The 18554-nt window shown below is 38.7% G+C and overlaps 1 protein-coding gene across 1 annotated transcript in view; it reads right to left on the minus strand.

Moving 5' to 3' along the window:
* Positions 1 to 17769, minus strand: part of TBX18 (T-box transcription factor 18) — a 30041-nt gene extending 12272 nt beyond the window's left edge. The window contains exons 1-5 of the mRNA XM_017877509.1: positions 17091 to 17769; positions 15743 to 15947; positions 13455 to 13556; positions 9883 to 10054; positions 1117 to 1284 (exon numbers count right to left, since the gene is read on the minus strand). Coding sequence (XP_017732998.1) covers positions 1117 to 1284; positions 9883 to 10054; positions 13455 to 13556; positions 15743 to 15947; positions 17091 to 17382 — 939 coding nt within the window. The 5' untranslated portion in view covers positions 17383 to 17769. The remainder of the gene's footprint in view (positions 1 to 1116; positions 1285 to 9882; positions 10055 to 13454; positions 13557 to 15742; positions 15948 to 17090) is intronic.
* Positions 17770 to 18554: the final 785 nt, after the last annotated feature.

Below are 18554 nucleotides of genomic sequence, written 5' to 3' on the forward strand. Positions count from 1 at the left end.
TATATCTGATAATCTAGTAGATATATTAATATATTAATAAATATGCATTACATATATTTTAATATATTATTAAATATATTATCTATGGGCCTTTAAAAAATAACATTTCATGCTCCTTCCTAAAAGCTTATAAAAGAGTGGCAAAATGAGTGTGAGAGGACAGGACAGCTTCGGTTTTGAGACTGATGTCTCCATACGGATAAGAGCTATTGAGCCTCTCAGCCCAAAGAACACATGGGATAGGATCTAAATCTTCTAAGAAGCTTTATAACAACAGAAACCACAACAGAGAGATTTAAAAGCCTTAAATTTGTAATTGAAATGTATATAAATGTAAAGAGAAATGGAGACCTAAAACAATTCTGCTGACCACTGAAATAAAAGAAAAAAAAGAAATCTACCACAGGCCACAATGGCTTATATTACATGGATATTTCTTATGAAAACCAGCTGGAATTCCAGCATGGATTACATATTGCTTCTGATTCAATTCTCCACCTAACTGACCCATATAAACATAGCCTTAGAGAAATATATACGTTTACACATATAGAAAGGAAATATTTCACTTCTCAAACTATTTCTAACTTTATGAAATGATTATTCCACCATTGCTGATCTCTCAGACTATAAGCATGTTTATCATTTTCTATCACAATTAAAGCATATCTTGAAAGAAATACCCCTTTGTATATGTACCAAAAAGACTATACAGGATGTTTCTGAAATATTTTAGAATATAGTTTAAAATAAAGTGAGCTATCAAGTTGCATGCTCTATGATACAATTCATTTTTAATATTTTACATGTCTATTTTTTAGGCAATAAAAATACATTCTAATTTTAATTATGATATCATAATTCAATAGCTCAAAACGGAAAGTAAACCTACACTGTCGGTCATGAGACATGGTTTGTCTAAGGAAGTCAACCTTAGAGCAGCCTTACATGGAAAATCATGGATAAAGAACTGTTATTCACATATATACACTTTGAATGTCATATATGGCAAATGCTTTATGCTAATTCATAACATTTAGAGTGAGAAGGATACCTAACTTTCTCTCTTCACCCGAAATGAAAAGTCTACAAAGATACCAATTCTGAGAACAATACCTGCTGATTCTGATAGGCAGTGACGGTTGTGAAGACAGTTTCTGGAAAGGAGAATGCCTTTACTCCCTCCCCGGATGGAATAGGCTTGATGGGAGAAAGATCGTCTCCACAGTCTTTACGGATGACGTGCACTCGTGGTTGGTATTTGTGCATAGAATGAAGAATAATCTGTATTAAAGAAGGAAAAGCCAAATTTATCAGGAGCCTCTGCCCAATCTCAACACCATGACAAAATATTTAATGTGTACAATCAATTCTGATTGGAAAGGTGTCAATTTAATAAGATATATCAGAACTGGAGAAGGAAGGATGCAGAGGTGTCAATTTAATAAGATATATCAGAACTGGAGAAGGAAGGCTAAGAAGTTATTTGTAAAATGTACATAAAAATACAAAATAAAAGGCACTATTTTAGTGAAACCCTGTGTACAACCATGTGAACTTAACATCAAATTTTCTGTTGCTAAAAACACAGGAATAAATTAAAGAGCATTTTATTTATAATGAGCTCAATGGAGCACAGAGTCCAAACCAATAAAACTACAAATGAGACTGAAATCATCATTTAAGTTGCACCACACCCATCCCCTAAAAGATAAGTATTCACAGACAAGCCTTTTTTTTCAGAGGAAATGTTTCCCCAATTCGTGACTACATATGTCTATTCGAGGGCAAAGGGAATTTTAAGGACACTCCAGCATCTGTTTTTTGTGTGGCTCACAAAGTTTCTAGTTTGCTGGGAGCACCCAGTGTCTGCGCCTCTATCACAATGAGGCTTCCATTACTCAGATTGCAGAGAACAGAAAAGCTGGCCCTCTCAGATGCTGCTGGGGAAATCTGATAATATGGTTTAACTACCTTCTACCCAATGATTCCACATCTGAGAATTTATCCTAAGAAAATATTACAAATTCAGAAAAGCTTCTCATGTACAAAGATGGGCATCACATTATTTATAACAGTAGAAAAATTATAAACCATTTACATTTCCAACATGAGTAAATTACTTAGGTGAATGAAATCCACACAATGAAATACAGCATTATTTTGTTTTACCATGTAATGAAATAATACTTTTAAAATCTTAAATTTAAAAAATGATCTAAATAGTTTATAAGCTTTTACAACTACATAAAATAGAGTAAAATGACCCATAGAAAGATATAAACAGTGATTGCTCTAGATGATGGAATTGTGAGTGAATTTTTTCTTCTTTATGTGTTCTATGCTTTCAAGGCTGATGGGGTAGGATGAAGAAACAGCTTCATCCAATGGGATTTTCTGTTTGCTGCTGGGATTCCATATTCAGGTATTCATTAAGGAGTTTCCTTAAGAAACCTGTATCTTTACTGAGCTATAAGATTTGAATTCAATTTCTGAGCCATTATGAATTTATAGAACAAAGGTTCACAGAAAATTCTTAGGGAAATGCAGCGGTTGGCCTGCCTTGTGTTTAGGATGTGGGCAGTTTAATAAGACACATTCAGAATATTTGGTCAGCCCAAACACAGATTGTCCTATATCTGGAAAGTGTGTTTGCCGCCACAAGAAGATTCTTTACTTTCTGGCAGCAACCAGCACTGTGGCCAAGATTTTTTTTTTTAACCCTGCAGTTTTCCTTCTGTCCGTGAAAGAAATGCCTAGATAGCACATGATCATGCCGACCAGACACACTAAAGGAGGAAGCATGAGTGTGAGGAAAGGACAGCAGTGAAAACAACCCTCACCATCACCTGGAGACACATGCAAATCTGCAATCTCAGGAAAATTCTCTTTCCAGAATTCCAGAAATTCTGGAAATTTCTCTTTGCTCTATGTAAAGGGAAGAATTTTAATGACCTATTAGTGACTTATGAAATCAACATAAAGGGTTGCAACAAGAAATTCTTTTAATAAATAAAAGTACAAAATAAAGTAGAAAATAAAATGTATATCTTGATGTGTGTAAAAACACAGAAGCAACATTTAATTATAATGGTTCTAGTGATCAGCACACTCTAAACAGATTTTAGTGAATATAGAATATTTTTATTCTCATTTCTTTTGTATATTACCTGAGTAATATGTTCACTAATCCTCATTTAAAAAGGTATAATCGGCCAGGCATGGTGACTCACGTCTGTAATCCCAGCACTTTGGGAGGCTGAGGTAGGTGGATCATGAGGTCAAGAAATCGAGACCATCCTGGCCAACATGGTGCAACTCTTGTCTCTATTAAAACTACAAAAAAGTAGCTAGGCATGGTGGCACGTGCATGTAGTCCCAGCTACTTGGGAAGCTGAGGCAGGAGGATTGCTTGAACCCGGGAGGCAGAGGTTGCAGTGAGCCGAGATAGCACCACTGCACTCCAGTCTGAAGACAGAGTGAGATTCCATCTCAAAAAAAAAAAAAAAAAAAGGTATAATCTAAATCTAAATTTATGTTCTTGGAAGCACAATATCTCAGCAGGGCTGAAAAGTATCTTGCAGACATGTGAACCCAGTAGATATTACTTTTCATAACTATATTAGGAAAAAAGAGTAGGCAAGATGGATTCTGAGGTCTGTTTACCGCCCTCCAATTAGAGGTGCCTCCCTTCCCTGTTTGATATGCAGGGTTCTATGTGACATTACCTTAGATATATTTAAGTCTAAAAAAACTGACATTAATACTCCAATTTATAGATAGAAAACGAAGGTCTGCATAAGCAAGAGACTTCTGAATCCTAAAGGCTGAACCTGGAAGCTGGGTCCCCTGGCCCTTGGCTTGTCCTCTCACCACCACATTCACGTGCATTCATTATGAATTCATATTTTGTGGGCAGGCATCATCACAGGGCCAGGCCCAGCAAAGGAAACTCAAAAAAGGGTCTCAGCCTATAGAAGCAGTTAATTAAGCCCCATCTGGTGTCTCATCAGTTAACGTACCTTTTAACATACTCTTTTAATATAACTATAAAACAGCAAATGACCAATCATGTCATAGCAACCATTAATGTTAACTCTGCTTTCCCCCTCCCTCTTTATTTCTTAATTAATTTGTCTCATTAGAAAGTGATATTCACTTGATATTTTGGGGAGCAGGGGAGTTTAAGGGAGAATTCCTCCTCTTTTCCAAGCTAAGAAACAAAATGCCACTGGTAAGCAAACAACAAGGGACAGAACAATGACATTTATAAACTCCCAGGGAGAATTAGCATATCTTTTAGAAACAAATTTCTAAGTAGAAGAAAAACTGGAGAAAAGTTACTTTACATTAAACAAACAAAAATAAATGCATAGCCAATTTCAGAAGGTTGGACTGAGTTGTAATTAAAGAAACAAAGATTCATTTAGGTTTCTTTTTACTAGTCAATGAAAAGCAGGTTCTTGTTTTATGAGGACTGTTCTCTCTAGCAGATTTCTCCATATAGTTATAAATATTTTAAAGTTACTTTTCAAAATATCCTTACCATATTTCAAAAAAGACTTCAAGTGGGATATATTGGAGTAGGATACATAAATGGCTGATGTATGTCTTGCCTGCATGTTAAGGAGCAACTATCAATAGTAATCTAAAGATTGCTCAAGAAAAAGTAATATGCATTCAGTATTATCTACAAGAATTTTGTGTATCCCTGGAATTTTTTAGATACGGAGAAACAAGCCTCAGTTCTTCTTTGTACGATAGCATTAGATGCTTTTTAATGTCTCATGTGGTCCTAGGTCCAGTCAAAGCACTGCAAGCATTTGATTCCTGCAATCATTTTGTGCTAAATGAATAAAAGTCCCAGGTCTATATGGAGTCTCAAGTCACTATGCTACACAGTTGCACAGATTTGGCAGAGTAAAAGTAGGAATTGAGAAGAGAAACAAAAGCAATTTAGAAAGCAAGCTAGAAAATCACCTCTCATTTGAGTCTACAGCTTTACTAATTAGAGATCAGTGTTAACTTCTTTTGGAACTGGGGGCTCTGGGGTGAGCAGGGGCACAGGGGACGAACTATTTGATTATTAACTATCAAACTTATAATCATGAATGCTCCATAAAATTTTGCTTATTTAATAGAGCAAATAGAACCAGGAGAACCACTGGTCTTATAAACAAGAAGACCACAATGATATGATGCCCATCTCCAAAACACAAATAACTTTATGTGATGTGCAATGTTCAATGCTCTCTGATCTGTTCAGAAGGATTGTTTTCTCTTGGGTTTAGCTAGTATTACAGTCACACAAGTCCATAAATACAAACTGCATTCACAGTACAGGCTAATACACATTTTTCTACTCTAAGGACACCTAGATTTGTGTCAAAAAAAAGCATAATATTGTATATTTCTCATCCGATGAGTCGAAAGAGCCTGAGATCTCACAGACAGGCAACTGTGTCTAGTCTTACAGGATAGCTCAATAAGAAAACACTCCCTGGTGACTGGAATTTTTCCAGATGACCTAAATTCACATGATGTAATAAGTCAATCAAAGGACCAATGAGAAACACATAACAAAAACGTTGTTCCCTACATTTTTTGGTAACACCATGTACTGACTCACTTTAAATGGTAGGAGTCAAGGCTATAACAATGGATCACAAACTCCGTAGCAAGGTAGGCTTCTTTTTGTTTTATGCATGATGCTGTATATAGTGGACTCTTTACAGATAAGTACTTTTGAGTTCATCAGTTCATTTGGTTCACCCTAAGTTCTCTGATTCCAATATATACAACCCATTAGAAAATCAAGCCTCAGAGAGTGAAAGTGACTTGCCCACAAACACAAATGTGTCATACTTCTAAGCAATTGCAAAGTCCTTCCACCAGGGAGACCTCCGCAATCTCCCCATAACATGCTGCTTCCACACCTGATTCTCAAGGAGAAGCGAGAAAGAGTGAAGGCATCAGTATCACTGAGTCCTCAGCAGCTGTGGGTACAGGTCCTCCCACAGGCCCCACTGTGGCTGTCTGGCCAAGCTTCCTTCCAAAGCACCACAGCACCGTGGGTACAAATCCTTGAGGCTTAAGGTACACCACTACCTGTTAAATGTCTTCTAATTTTTAATAAAAATGCTGATCTAAATGTTTTCCTTCAGATGGAAAATTCCAGAGGAATTGGGAAACATGTACATGATGGGAAGGAATTACTCTACTCAAGCATACTAACCCCTCTGCACATAGGTAGCTCAAGGAACAGTCTTGATTTGTATAAAAGCCAGCATAAAGCTGGCTATGGATTCACCAATGATCAGGCAGACATTAAGGTCTTCAAAACATTCAAAGATTAACTGTGGAGTGGTAGAACATTTCCACTCTTGAGTTTCACCATTATTCCTCTCCAAATAATTCATGATATTTGAACAACTGAAAAGTCACTTTGGGGAAAACCTCAATGTCACATCATCTCATGTCTCATGTGCTCCTACATCCAGTCAAAGCACTGCAAAGATTTGATTCCTGCCATCATTTTGTGTTAAATTAATAAAGTCCCAGGTCTCCAAGGAGTTCTCAAGTCACTATGCTGCACACTTGCACAGATTTGGCAGAGTAACACTGGAACTGAGAAGGAAAAAAAAAAAAGAAATTTAGAAAGCAAGTTAGAAAATCACCTCTGATTTGAGTCTATAGCTTTACTAATTAGAGATCAGCATTACTTCTTTTGGAATTGAGGGCTGAGGGTGGGCAGGGGCAGAGGGGATGAACCTCAACTATGTTTAAGGGTAGAGCGGTAAGTTCCCAAGATGTCAGTGCATCAGCAAAGGGACGTTTGAATTAGAAAGTCCTACCATAACAATACTACTGTCTTCTTATACCCTGAACACAATCAACAACAGAATTAGAAACAAATTCCTAATATTTAATCTAGCCTCATTTAGGGTCATCAGGCTGAGTAAATAAACAGATTCTTTCTTCACAAAGCCTTTCTCATCTTTTCTGGCTGGAATACGGTGACACTGGCATCTGTACTTCTCTGAGCTGGCAGGATGATAATCTGTGTGCATGGCTTCTTCTCTCCCCACCTAGGCTAGAAACTCACAGAAAGCAGAGATCATGGCTTTATCTTATTTTTTATTTTTTGAAGCAGAGTCTCACTCTGTCACCCAGGTTGGAGTGTAGTGGCATGATCTCAACTCACTACAACCTCTGCCTCCTGGGTTCAAGTGATTCTCCTGCCTCAGCCTCCTGAGTAGCTGGAACTACAGGCAAACACCAACATGCCTGGTTAATTTTTGTATTTTTAGTTGAGATGGGGTTTCATCATGTTGGCCAGCCTGGTCTCAAACTCCTGACCTCAGGTGATCCGCCTGCCTCGGCCTCCCAAAGTGCTGGGATTACATGCATGAGCCACCATGCCCAGGCCAAGCCACCGTGCCCAGCTTTGTATCTTTTACCACATTGGATAACATCTTCAGAAGTATGTTTTCTAAATGAATAATGGAAAAGAGCACTTTCCCTCCTACTTCTCCTCTAGTATCAAGCAATACGTATGTACATTTTTACCATTACCAAAGGCAATTCACTTGCTTCCAAGTTGCACAGATACATCTCTCTCCCTGCTCCCCACATGTTAATGTACCTCTATTTACTCAACTAGTACATTCTGCTACAACTTTAAAGGAAAAATTTCAGCAGTTAGACAATATGCATCTCTATGTTTTGCCTATTTTCTGCTATGTTTTTTATTTCCCTAATAGTAAAATATTATAATTATTTCAGTTTAAGTAACTGAATTTCAATTTGTAATCTATTATTTTGTGTTTTAAACAAATGCTGTGTGACAGTTAATCTTATGTGTCAAATTGGCTATGCCGCAGTACCCAGATTTTGGTCAAACACCAGTCTAGGTGTTGCTGCCAAGGTATTTTTTAGATGAGATCAACATTTAAATCAGCAGACTTTGAGAAAAGTGGACTACCCTTCATAACGTGGGTAGGCTTCATTCAATCAGTTGAAGACTGTATGAGAAAACAGACTGAGATCCCCAGAGAAAGGGGCAATTCTATTACAAAACTACCTTCACACTCAAGCTGCAAAATCATTTCTTCCCTAGGTCTCCAGTTGGCTGTGCAGATTTCGGACTTGTCAGGACCCAAATTTTCCTGGTAAGTTCCTTTAAATAAATTGCTCTCTCTGTCTCTGTTTTTCTCTCTTTTTTTTCTCTCTCTCTCTCTCCACACACACATACACATCCTATTTTCTGAAGAATGCTGTTTTAAATAAAGTCTACTGAAATCATAAAGTTAGTATCACACAGGTTGATAAATTACTAGATCTACATCTAATATTTGGTACATTAGATATTAAATAGAAAACCAGTAATTTGAACTGAAAGAATTAGAACTGTAAAATGACTATATTGATTTAAATTATTAAGAAGCTTATAACTTATACATGATGGCATATAGTTTTTATCACCACTTATCTCTTTAGAGCATATGTTCTTTAAACTGTAGAACTCACGAGAAAAGGTAGTGTACTTAAGGTTTTGATAACAAGTGATGCTAAAGACATTAAGCCTAAAATGTTCTATTCCAAAAAATGTCCTTCAGTGAATGTGCTGAGCATATTTCAGTCAGCTGCCTCAGTGACACAGAAGAAACCAGTGTTATTTCACTGAATTCCTGTGAAAAATAATTGTTACAACTGTGTTAAACTGTAAAATAAGGAATAAAACAAGGAGAGTGAAGAAGTAATGCACTAAAATATAGGACATGAAGTTGGGTGCAGAAAAGAAATCTACTATGTTACTTTTTTATTTCTGTTTCAAGTCATAAAAGGCAACAATCAAGAAATAAAAACACTGGCAGTGTGAGATCTTACTAGTTACATCTTAAAAATCCACCTACTACATTTGTATCACAGTGAAATTTATACTGGAATGTTTTCATTAAGGTCAATTTCTTAAGATACTGTTTGGCAACTTGCAAACCATATCCTGTCATCGCTATATTACTAGTTTATGACAACCTGCATTTTGTTTTAAAAGATATTCTCATAAATATGCTATCTTTATATCACTCCTTTAAGAAATAAACAAGTTGGTATTTCTTTTATGTATGACATGTTCTTCGAAAGGCATTTTAATCCTGCCTTAATCAAAACTCTCTTAAATAACATAAACCTAATTTTAAAAATGCTGGCTTTGAAGAGAAATCAGCAAGTATCCAGTTACATATTTTTTAACATAATAATGTAGAAATCTTGCCTGGAAGAATACTGCATAAAATTACTAAGGTGTTAAAAATGACTGCATTGTTGGAATGGCTGAACTTTGATTTATGTATCATGTTTCAGCAGTTTTAAGAATAAAAAGAATGACTGTTGCAACATTTTGACACATTAGATGTCATTACAAAACAACTGGAAACTTGCAGATGGAACATACAAACAGCATAAGCTTAGGCAATTACTGAGAAGCAATGAGTCTCCGCTGACAAAGAGCTAGATGTAGGCAGGACACAATAAATCATTATCCTTATTAACCCAACTCCAAAGTGTTCATATTCACAGTATAATAATTAACACCTCATGAGATTTCACACAAATATTTTGCCTAAGAACATCTCTGCTTCCAGTACTTTCATTGCAATAAAAATTCAGTATCTAGTTTTAACCTATTAAATGCCCCATAGGATAACTCAGGCAACAGGCACAGTCTATACAAATATAAACTTGATTTTGCACAGATTATGTACATACTAATCAATCAGGCAATGAACATTATGATCTTAGAAGCATCCATTTCCTTCAGTCAGGCACAGTGTAGATGTGGCTGTGCCATCTATAGATGCAATAGAGAGGCCATCTACTCACATGGCCTTGGTCATCCAGTTCATTGTTGGTGAGCTTCAGCTTGTCGAAGCTGATCACTTGTCGCATCCAAGTCTCCCCCGAGGCAGGCGAGTCTGGATGAATGTATACCCGGGGTGGCACAGGGGAATCAGCATTACCTGCCACCATCCACTTTGAGCTGTGGTAAACATACCTAGAAGGCAATGACCAGGCGTTCAGTATATTATTTGTACCTTGGAATGTCCAACTCAGTAGAATCAGACAAAATGTGTGCCTATTTTGTTTCAGGTTTAAAATAAATCAATTTCCTCTTTACACTAAAAATGAGATTTCAAGTGCTTTTCAAAACCTTTCTAAGGCAGCAGTGGCCTGCTGACAATTCAGACTAAGGGGCGTGTTAAGGGCTTCGTGAAAAATATGCACACTATCACCACCATAAATGCAAGTGTCTTCATTCTTATGAATGACACTTACTCACCCTTGACATTCCAACTCTGATATTTTCCATTTTTCTTCTGAATATTCCATCGACATGAAAAAACAAACAGCTTGTCAAGCTCACCTTTAAGTAAATCTCAAAAATACTTGAGAGTTACGTTTTAAAGTGTCCCACTTCCTTCAAGATCGCTTCCCATGTTAGACTATGTTCAGGCTTATAGAACAGACAGTAGAAAGGCAAGAGGAAATAGTCAGAAGTTCTAGAAACTTTTATTTTAATAGGAAAAAATGTTTTATCTGTTATCATTTGGTATTTTTTCCAATACTATGACACTATATATTGAGGTATATATTGAGGACAAAGTATTTGGTTTAATTGGAACATTCTGTATTATAAAATGTAGGCCCTTATTCATCTCCTAAATTTCTTTCCTGAGCCTTTTAAAAAAATTCTTTCAAATCATTTTCAAATATTACTAATCAAAAAATAAATCAAACTTTGAAAATAATGGTATATCTAATATTACTTTTCTAATTAGAAAATAAAACATCCTATTCTATTTCTTTACATGACAAATATATTGACTCAGTAAGAATAATACACTTAAATAACAATGCCTCAAGAAATATTAATATTTAACTATATTAAGATTACCATTTAATAATTTAAAATAAGCTAATTAAAAAACTAGAAACTAGTATAACAATGAAGAAAAAATTATAAAATTCTATACTTAGATATTTTCCTTCCATTTATGTTAAGATTAGCATACAATTTAAAGCCGTAATTTGCAAATAGTCTCAGAAAAGTCTACCTGTGTTATATACACGTTTCTTTTTATGAGAGTATAAAATATTTCAGAACGTCTCTGATGAGGCCCTTTGTTTCAATTATTTGTCACATATTTCATTTTGGGCTCAATACACCTTCTAGTCTTTCATTTCTTTTCTTGGGAAAAAAATATGTAATCATAAAATTAGGGATACTCTTTTAGAAATCTTCCTTTAGGCCAGGGACTATGGCTCATGCCTGTAATCCCAGCACTTTGGGAGACTGCGGTAGGCGGACCATGAGTTCAGGAGTTCGAGACCAGACTGGTCAACATAGTGAAACCCCGTCTCTACTATATATACAAAATATTAGCCAGGCATGGTAGCAGGCGCCTGTGATCCCAGCTATTGGGGAGGCTGAGGCAGGAGAATGGCTTGAACCTGGGAAGCAGAGGTTGCAGTAAGCCAAGATCACGCCATTGCACTCCAGCCTGGGCAACAGAGCAAGACTCCATCAAAAAAAAGAAAGAAAGAAAGGAAGAAAGAGACAGAGAAACCTTTTTCTTTTAATTGGTATGATGTAATCTCAATAAGTTCCTAATTGTGGGCTTTTGTGAATATTAAGTTTATATTCTAACAAGTGACAATAATTTTTAACTTGACCAAATACCACTCTAACATTAGAAAATGAGCCAAATTTTTTCCTAATATTGCTGAAAACATTGATAAATGAAATGAAAATCTTAGAAATTCAAGAAAAATTACACTGTGGAAATGAATTGAGTTACTGCCAAAACAAATAGAGTAATATGCTCTAGCAAAACCTTGAAAAAGTATGCAATTAGAATAGTCAAAACTCCACACCCACTGACAGAATAAAAGCTACAAGTTACACATTCTTTGTAAAACATTCTAAATACAAATAGTACAAATAAATTTCTTCTTGGGAAGCAATATAAGTGAAAACAAATTATGTTTTACAATTTGATCTTTTAAAACCTGGCATCATAATACTAATTTCTGAAATGTCTTTATTTCTATGATAGTAAATTTGAATCAATTAAGTAAAATAAACCAACCGAAATGTAGGGAAGACATTGGGAAAATAAATAGGAGACAAACTTAGAAGAGAAAGAATAATTATTAAGCTTATTAAGAATTATATTATCTTCCTCAGCACAAAACCCCATTTTAGAATATGGGTTTTAAATCAAGTATATTTAAAGAATGAACTTTAATGTTTTCTAGCTTCTGTCATGTGGTAGATCATTTTAGCAAAACTCCCTAATGATTTATTTGATTAAAATAATATAACTTATACACAAAACAAATAATAAGACTGTCTTTTTTATTACCCCTTTTTGTAGTATTCCATGTGTCCATGGACTAATTAAAATCTGTGTACTTTTGATACCAGTAGGCTATTTCAAAAAAGCAGTTCCTTAAATTGCTGAAGTGATAAAAAGCAAATCTGATTTTGTTTCAAAACGTATTAAAAGCTCTGTCCCATACAACAACAACAAAAAGCGAGAAACGAAGACAAGCAAAATTTAAAACAGTATCTTCTAATCTTCCAAACACACAAAATTTCCTTATTTAAATGTTAATGTTTTAAATGCTTCAGAAAAATATAAAGCATTGTCACTGAAAATTGCTGATTTGTTTTCTTGCAGAAAAAAAAAAAAAAGAGTAACGACTGGTTTAAAACTGAAGAACATGTATATTTTCAAACTTTACTTGATCTTTACATAAATATGTTCTCTTTCAAAATCCAAATATTAAAAGTTTTTAAAAGTTACTATAACACAAACCAAAAAAACAACAGAAAGGAAAAAATTTATTACTAGTTTAGTGATGTCTTAATATCACATAAATTATACGATTTTTGTTTTTCTTACTTGTAGAAAACCTTAAATAATTTTCTGAAATTAAAAGCAGTCTACAAACATTGATGGTTTTGTATGTAACAAGATAAAGGAAATTTACATGACAAAAAGATCATGAAGAAATTATGACTTTCCATTTAATATAATTTATATCTATAAACATTACATAACATTTCCTCTCAAAATTCGAATTGAAATGTAAGTCAATATAAAAGACACATTTAGTTTAGCAACACCGAATTATCCCCTTTTAAAAGTACTCAATATTTGAAAACATTTCTGTGTCTACTAAAAACAAAACAAAAATTAAGTTTCCACATTTGCTGCAAGAAAAGGCACCATCTGGGCCGCTGGCACCCATGGGCGTTAAAGTATGGATCTGGAAATTCTACAGACTTCTGGAAACAAAGATCACAGTCCTCACAGATCAAACAGGCACTAGCCTGCAAAATCCTAGTTTTTTTTTTTTTTAAATCATTCAGTATCTAATCACTGTACCTGTATCTTTTGTTGTCCACTGGTACAATATCCATGGCAATGTAATATTGCTGGTGAGGATCTAATCCAGAGATCTTCACTCTCATTGCTGGAAACATGCGCCTATTTAAAAAGGCGAAGAGAAAGAGGGTTTGGGGTTTCTGTTTGTGACTAAGGATGGTGACTGAACAAGCAAAGAAACCTCTTGGATCTCTATTTTTAATATGGATAAATTTATAGTATTCACTTTGCCAGTGTAATTCAAGGAGTGGGGACATAGAACATATCAAAACTGATATTTTTAAATGTAATTTGTTACGCCCTGTGTACGTGTGTTCTGTGTTTACTGAAATGTCAGTATAGCTAAAAGTAAAAGAATCTTACACTGAAGGAGTAATGGCGCAAAAGAAAGCATCTTAGTTTTTAAACAAAATCGATAAGCATATTTACTTTAGTAATACGACTAATAAAATGTAACAAATGGTAGAAATACAAAATGTGGATCTCTGAAAGTGATAAAATACATTATAATGTGAAATTTTTAAAGGGTTATAAAAAACCACAAGGAGCCAATGTGCCATGCTATAACCAAACAATATGTTCTTTATTGAGACAGGACTTCCTGTCTGCAGCATGGTAAAGGTGAAGTGCAAAAGTTGCTTTAAATTTGAAAGGTATAGTAAAACTTCTTTATTGAAAGCAGAAACTAAACACAATGTATATTTACCAAATCATTTCTTCCCCCGCCATACCATGAAAATGTTTTCTTACTTAACCACACTTACTCAAAACTTTGCTAATTAAAACAGATGAAAATTTGCATTTATCCTGGCTTCCCAAAGACGTGTATCAAAGGAGATGCTAGCGTAAATGCACCCACCGGTTTAAAAAGGCACAGCAGCAAAGAATACAACAGTAAATTAATGTATATAAAAAACAAATATAGCAGTTTGATTTTTCAAAAATCATCTAATGATTTATGTTTAAGTCCCTTCCAAGGAAATCTACTTTTTGTTAATTTAACCTTTTAACAGAAATTTTAGTAGTTATTTACCAATCTTTTTTCTATAACAACCATGAAAGACTACTTCCAGAAAAAAATAAAGTCTATTACTCCTAACTAGGTATGAGAACAATTTAATACGCTGGCTGTTTTAGTGTTATTTCAGTGCACCTGTAAGATAAAGAGTAAAGGTCTTTAACTACATCCTTTATAAGACAACTATTGCTTTGTGTTGGTGAAGACTGAATTTGGATCATTAATAAAAGCGCTGTGAAAATGTAGAAGGTAGCATATGGATTCAATAAAATATGTTTTTTTTGTAATTTCTAATAAGTTTGGATACTTTTATGCTATCCAGGTTTTACCATGTGTACTCCCTGAAAGAGTTGTGTGTGCTTTTAAAGTTCCGTTTAAGGAAGTTTATTATTCATAGATTTCATTGCACTAAATAAACTGAAAACTTTAAAATGCAAATATTCATCTACCTACCTTAAATTAATATGATCTGCCCAACAAATCCATTTATTTTACTAACCAATGGATGGGCGAATTTCACACTTTTGAAAACCGATATCAGTTTTATTTTAAAAAAATGTAAGTATTCCTCAGCAAATTCAGGCTGTGTTGGATTCCATTTAGGACAAAAAATAAATAAAATAAAATAACCAGGTACTCTATAAACAGGATGCTTTTAAAAAATCAGGGTAATTATTCTTGCACCTATACATAATTAAACATGTATTGTGGGTGAGTCCAGTGACTTTTCCTCCTAGTCTAATATGAAATAGCAGGACAGATCATGTTATCAAATTGCCAGGATATCTTCTGATAAAGAACCAATCTGCCTGGGAGTTTCAAATCTGAAAAAGCAAATCATAGTTTACTGGAGTAAACTGCTGTTTAAAAATAAAAGAGAAAAGGTAAAACAAAAAAGAATTTGTTTCCTAGTTCCAGAACTGACAACTAGAGCCTAAATAAATACCTGGACAAGGGTAAATACGACCTCAAATTTATAACCACTCTGAACCCAGAACATCAACCGCGACAGCTGTGGCATCAGCGGCGACAGTAATTTTCTTCCCGGCATTCAACCAGAGGGCAGTTGGACTGTGCACCGACTGCACTCGTGGTGGGTAGCCAAAGCTAGCCTCCAAAGTGAACCACGGTCTGGGGCCTTGTCCCGTTTGACCGAAAACGCTAACCAGAACCCCTGCGGAGCTGCAGTCCCTTCTTCCTGACTGAACTAGAGGTGGGTGAAGACAGGGTCTGGGGTGGGGAGGGGAGTCCACGCCAGTTTGCCCTTTACCTGCCGGCCTTGGTGATGATCATCTCAGTGCCTATCTCATGAAAGCGCTTCCAGAGCTCGGCTCCCTGCAGATCCACCCGCGGGGCCTGCGGCGAGGGCAGAGGGGTCCCGGGCCGAGCCAGGGAGGGCGCCGGGGACCCCTTCGGGGAGCCTCCCGGTGACGCCAGAGGGGAAGCTCCCTGCTGGAAGCCGTCCTCACAGCCGCCTGGACAGCAAAGGACAGAGAGAGGGTACCGGTGAGGGAAACAGAGGGGAAGGCAGCCGCTGAGACTGGCCCACCAGGTGGCTGAGAAGGGGGAAATGACCGGGAGAAAAGGGGAAGCTTCGGTGCCATCGGATCCTCCTAAAGAACAAGCCAGTCGATAGACACCCACACTGTGCCTGTCGAAGGGGCGCATTCGGAGCTCCAGTGTGGCCTGCTTGGTCCCCGAGAGTCCCGAGCCTGGGAGAGGCGCGCGGGCAGCGTCCATCCCACCCGCTGGGCCTCCGCACTGTCAAGGCCCCAGCAGAAAAGGTTTCACGCCGCCGCCAGGGTCTGGGACGCTTGCCCCACGGAGTCAGAGGAGCTCCCGAGTCCAGAGTCCCCAGTACAAACTCCGATGTAACCTGCGCCTCTAAGCGCACGCAGCAAAAGCGCCCGGACTCTGGTCCCAAGAGACTGGGCCTCCTTAAGCCATAGGCGTCTGCGGCGCCTCGTTTTGGGCCTCGTTTTGGGCCGGGCGGGAGGCATCTTCTAAAAGGCTCTGCAGACCCCGCTTTCGCCAAACTCCCGGCCGCCCTGCGCTTCCAGCCCAGCAGAGAACGTGTGAAAAGCAATCCCGCGGTCGCCGTCGGCCTTGGCAGAGAAATCAAGAGGAGAAGGGAAGGGAACCGCTCAACTACCCTCCGGGAAACCAAGTTTCCACATACGCCGCCCTCTTCCTGGTTTGCACAAACGGTTTAGGGCATTCGTTCCGGTTTCGGGGTGGGGTATGCCGTCGCTCCCCTCCTCCCCGCCCTGTGCTTTTAAAAGTTAGGAAAGAAAAAAGAGCACCCATTGGCTGGAACCCCAAGGGAGGCAGATGCAGGAAGCACACAGAGCTGCACCGCCAGACGCCGCAAACAGCCGCGGCCGAAGGCGCGGGTCGCCAAGTGGGCGGCGGCTGCCCGGGATGCAAGGCTGGAAGCAGCATCTTAACTGTCTGGAGAGTGACCAGGTTGCGCGGCTAGCTTTGCGCCTGACACGGCCAATGCGCTCGCGGCTGAGTGGCCTTGGCCACGTAGGGACGCGGCGCACACGCACACCCACAGACTCGCAGAAGTTCAGGTTCGCGCCGGAGAGAAGTTAGGCAGAAAGGGGCCCACTCACCCGCGGCTCCGCGCTCCAGGTCTGCGCCACTCCGAGCCGGCCCAGACGCCGCCCCAGCAGGCGGCTGGAGCGCAGTGCCTTCGTCGCCCTCAGAAGGGCCCTTTTCGCCCGCGCCGCCGCCGCGGCTGCAGCCTCCGTCGTCCACTGCCCCCGCTGCCTCTTCGGCGCCCAGTTTTCGCCTTTTCTTCTGAAGCTGTTGCTGCTTCTCGGCGCCGATCAGCGCCTCCACGGAGAAAGCGTGCGCCTTGAGGCTTAGCATGCTGCACGGCGAGCCCCTTCGCTTCTCGGCCATCCCCCCCGCCCCGCGCCTGTCCGCCCCTCTCTCATATACACTCACGCGGGCACACGCGCGTCCTCGCTCTTCCCCTACCAAAAACTAATAGGCTCTCGGGGCCTCCCGAGATCTGCCCCTTCCCCACCGCGGGCAAAAAACAGATTTGGCGTTTCCTCTTTCTCGCTTGTGCTGGGATCCGAGGAACCGGCGACGCGCCGGCCAAGTCTCCTTCCCCGGGTCTCTCGCGTGCTCTTTCACTGATGCACTCTTTTGCTCCCACCCCTTCCACCTCCTCCTGCTGCTCCGAGGTCTGCCTCAACTGATGCGCCAGAGAGGACTAACATGGGTAAAAAACACTCTGTGGACACAAATTAGGGATTGTAATTGAAATTTGTTGCCTTGATCTGTCAGCACTTCCAGGCAGGAGAGCGGTGGGAAGAACTTGCTCATTAGTGTCAATAAAGCGGCGGGGGCGGAGCCCGGTACCCTGTCCATCACTCAGACGGCCGGCCAATCGGGAGGCGCCGACTCCTCGCAGCCCGCGCCCACTTCCTTACAAGGTAGCGAAAAGCCAGGAGTGAAAAGCGCCGCCGTCTGGCTTGGATGTGCCAGCCCCACGCGCGCTGAACTCCATCTGTCTCTCTGACGTCCCTAGCTGACTCCAGCCCAGTAGTCTCCAGCTTTCCTCACCAGGACCTGGGAAGGCGGAAGCTCCCGGCTTTAAACTAGACGTTCAACAAGTTAGAATATCAAGAATCTTTCAAGATTCCGTAATTGCCGTCCCACTTCCGTGTCACTTAATGTTGCTACAACTCAGAATATGGGGAAGCTGGGAAGAATTCGCAGGCCCCTCCTTTCTCATTTAAACGTTCCTGCTTTTGGTAGCACTCAGTCTACCAGATATGGCTTAGGCTTTTTTAAATTTTACTCCGTGATTTTTTTCTTGGGGGATACCAGGTTAAGAAATATGTAAATTGTTTAGGAGTGTAAAATGTTACATTAACTCTCAGTCCCTCATATAAATGTCAGAAAAAGCACGCCCTTTCCGCAGCCCCGCTTTTCTTTCAAAGAGTGGTAGTTATTTTAAAACGTAGGTCATGGAATTTTAATTCTGTATGTCTTTAACGATATGGACAACTTTAAAACCCCTTAAAACTTCACAAAATGAAATAAGTATAAAGACGCAATAA

The sequence above is a fragment of the Rhinopithecus bieti genome, unplaced genomic scaffold (assembly GCF_001698545.2).
Source record: "Rhinopithecus bieti isolate Rb0 unplaced genomic scaffold, ASM169854v2 scaffold_10716, whole genome shotgun sequence".
Taxonomy (NCBI): Eukaryota; Metazoa; Chordata; class Mammalia; order Primates; family Cercopithecidae; genus Rhinopithecus; species Rhinopithecus bieti.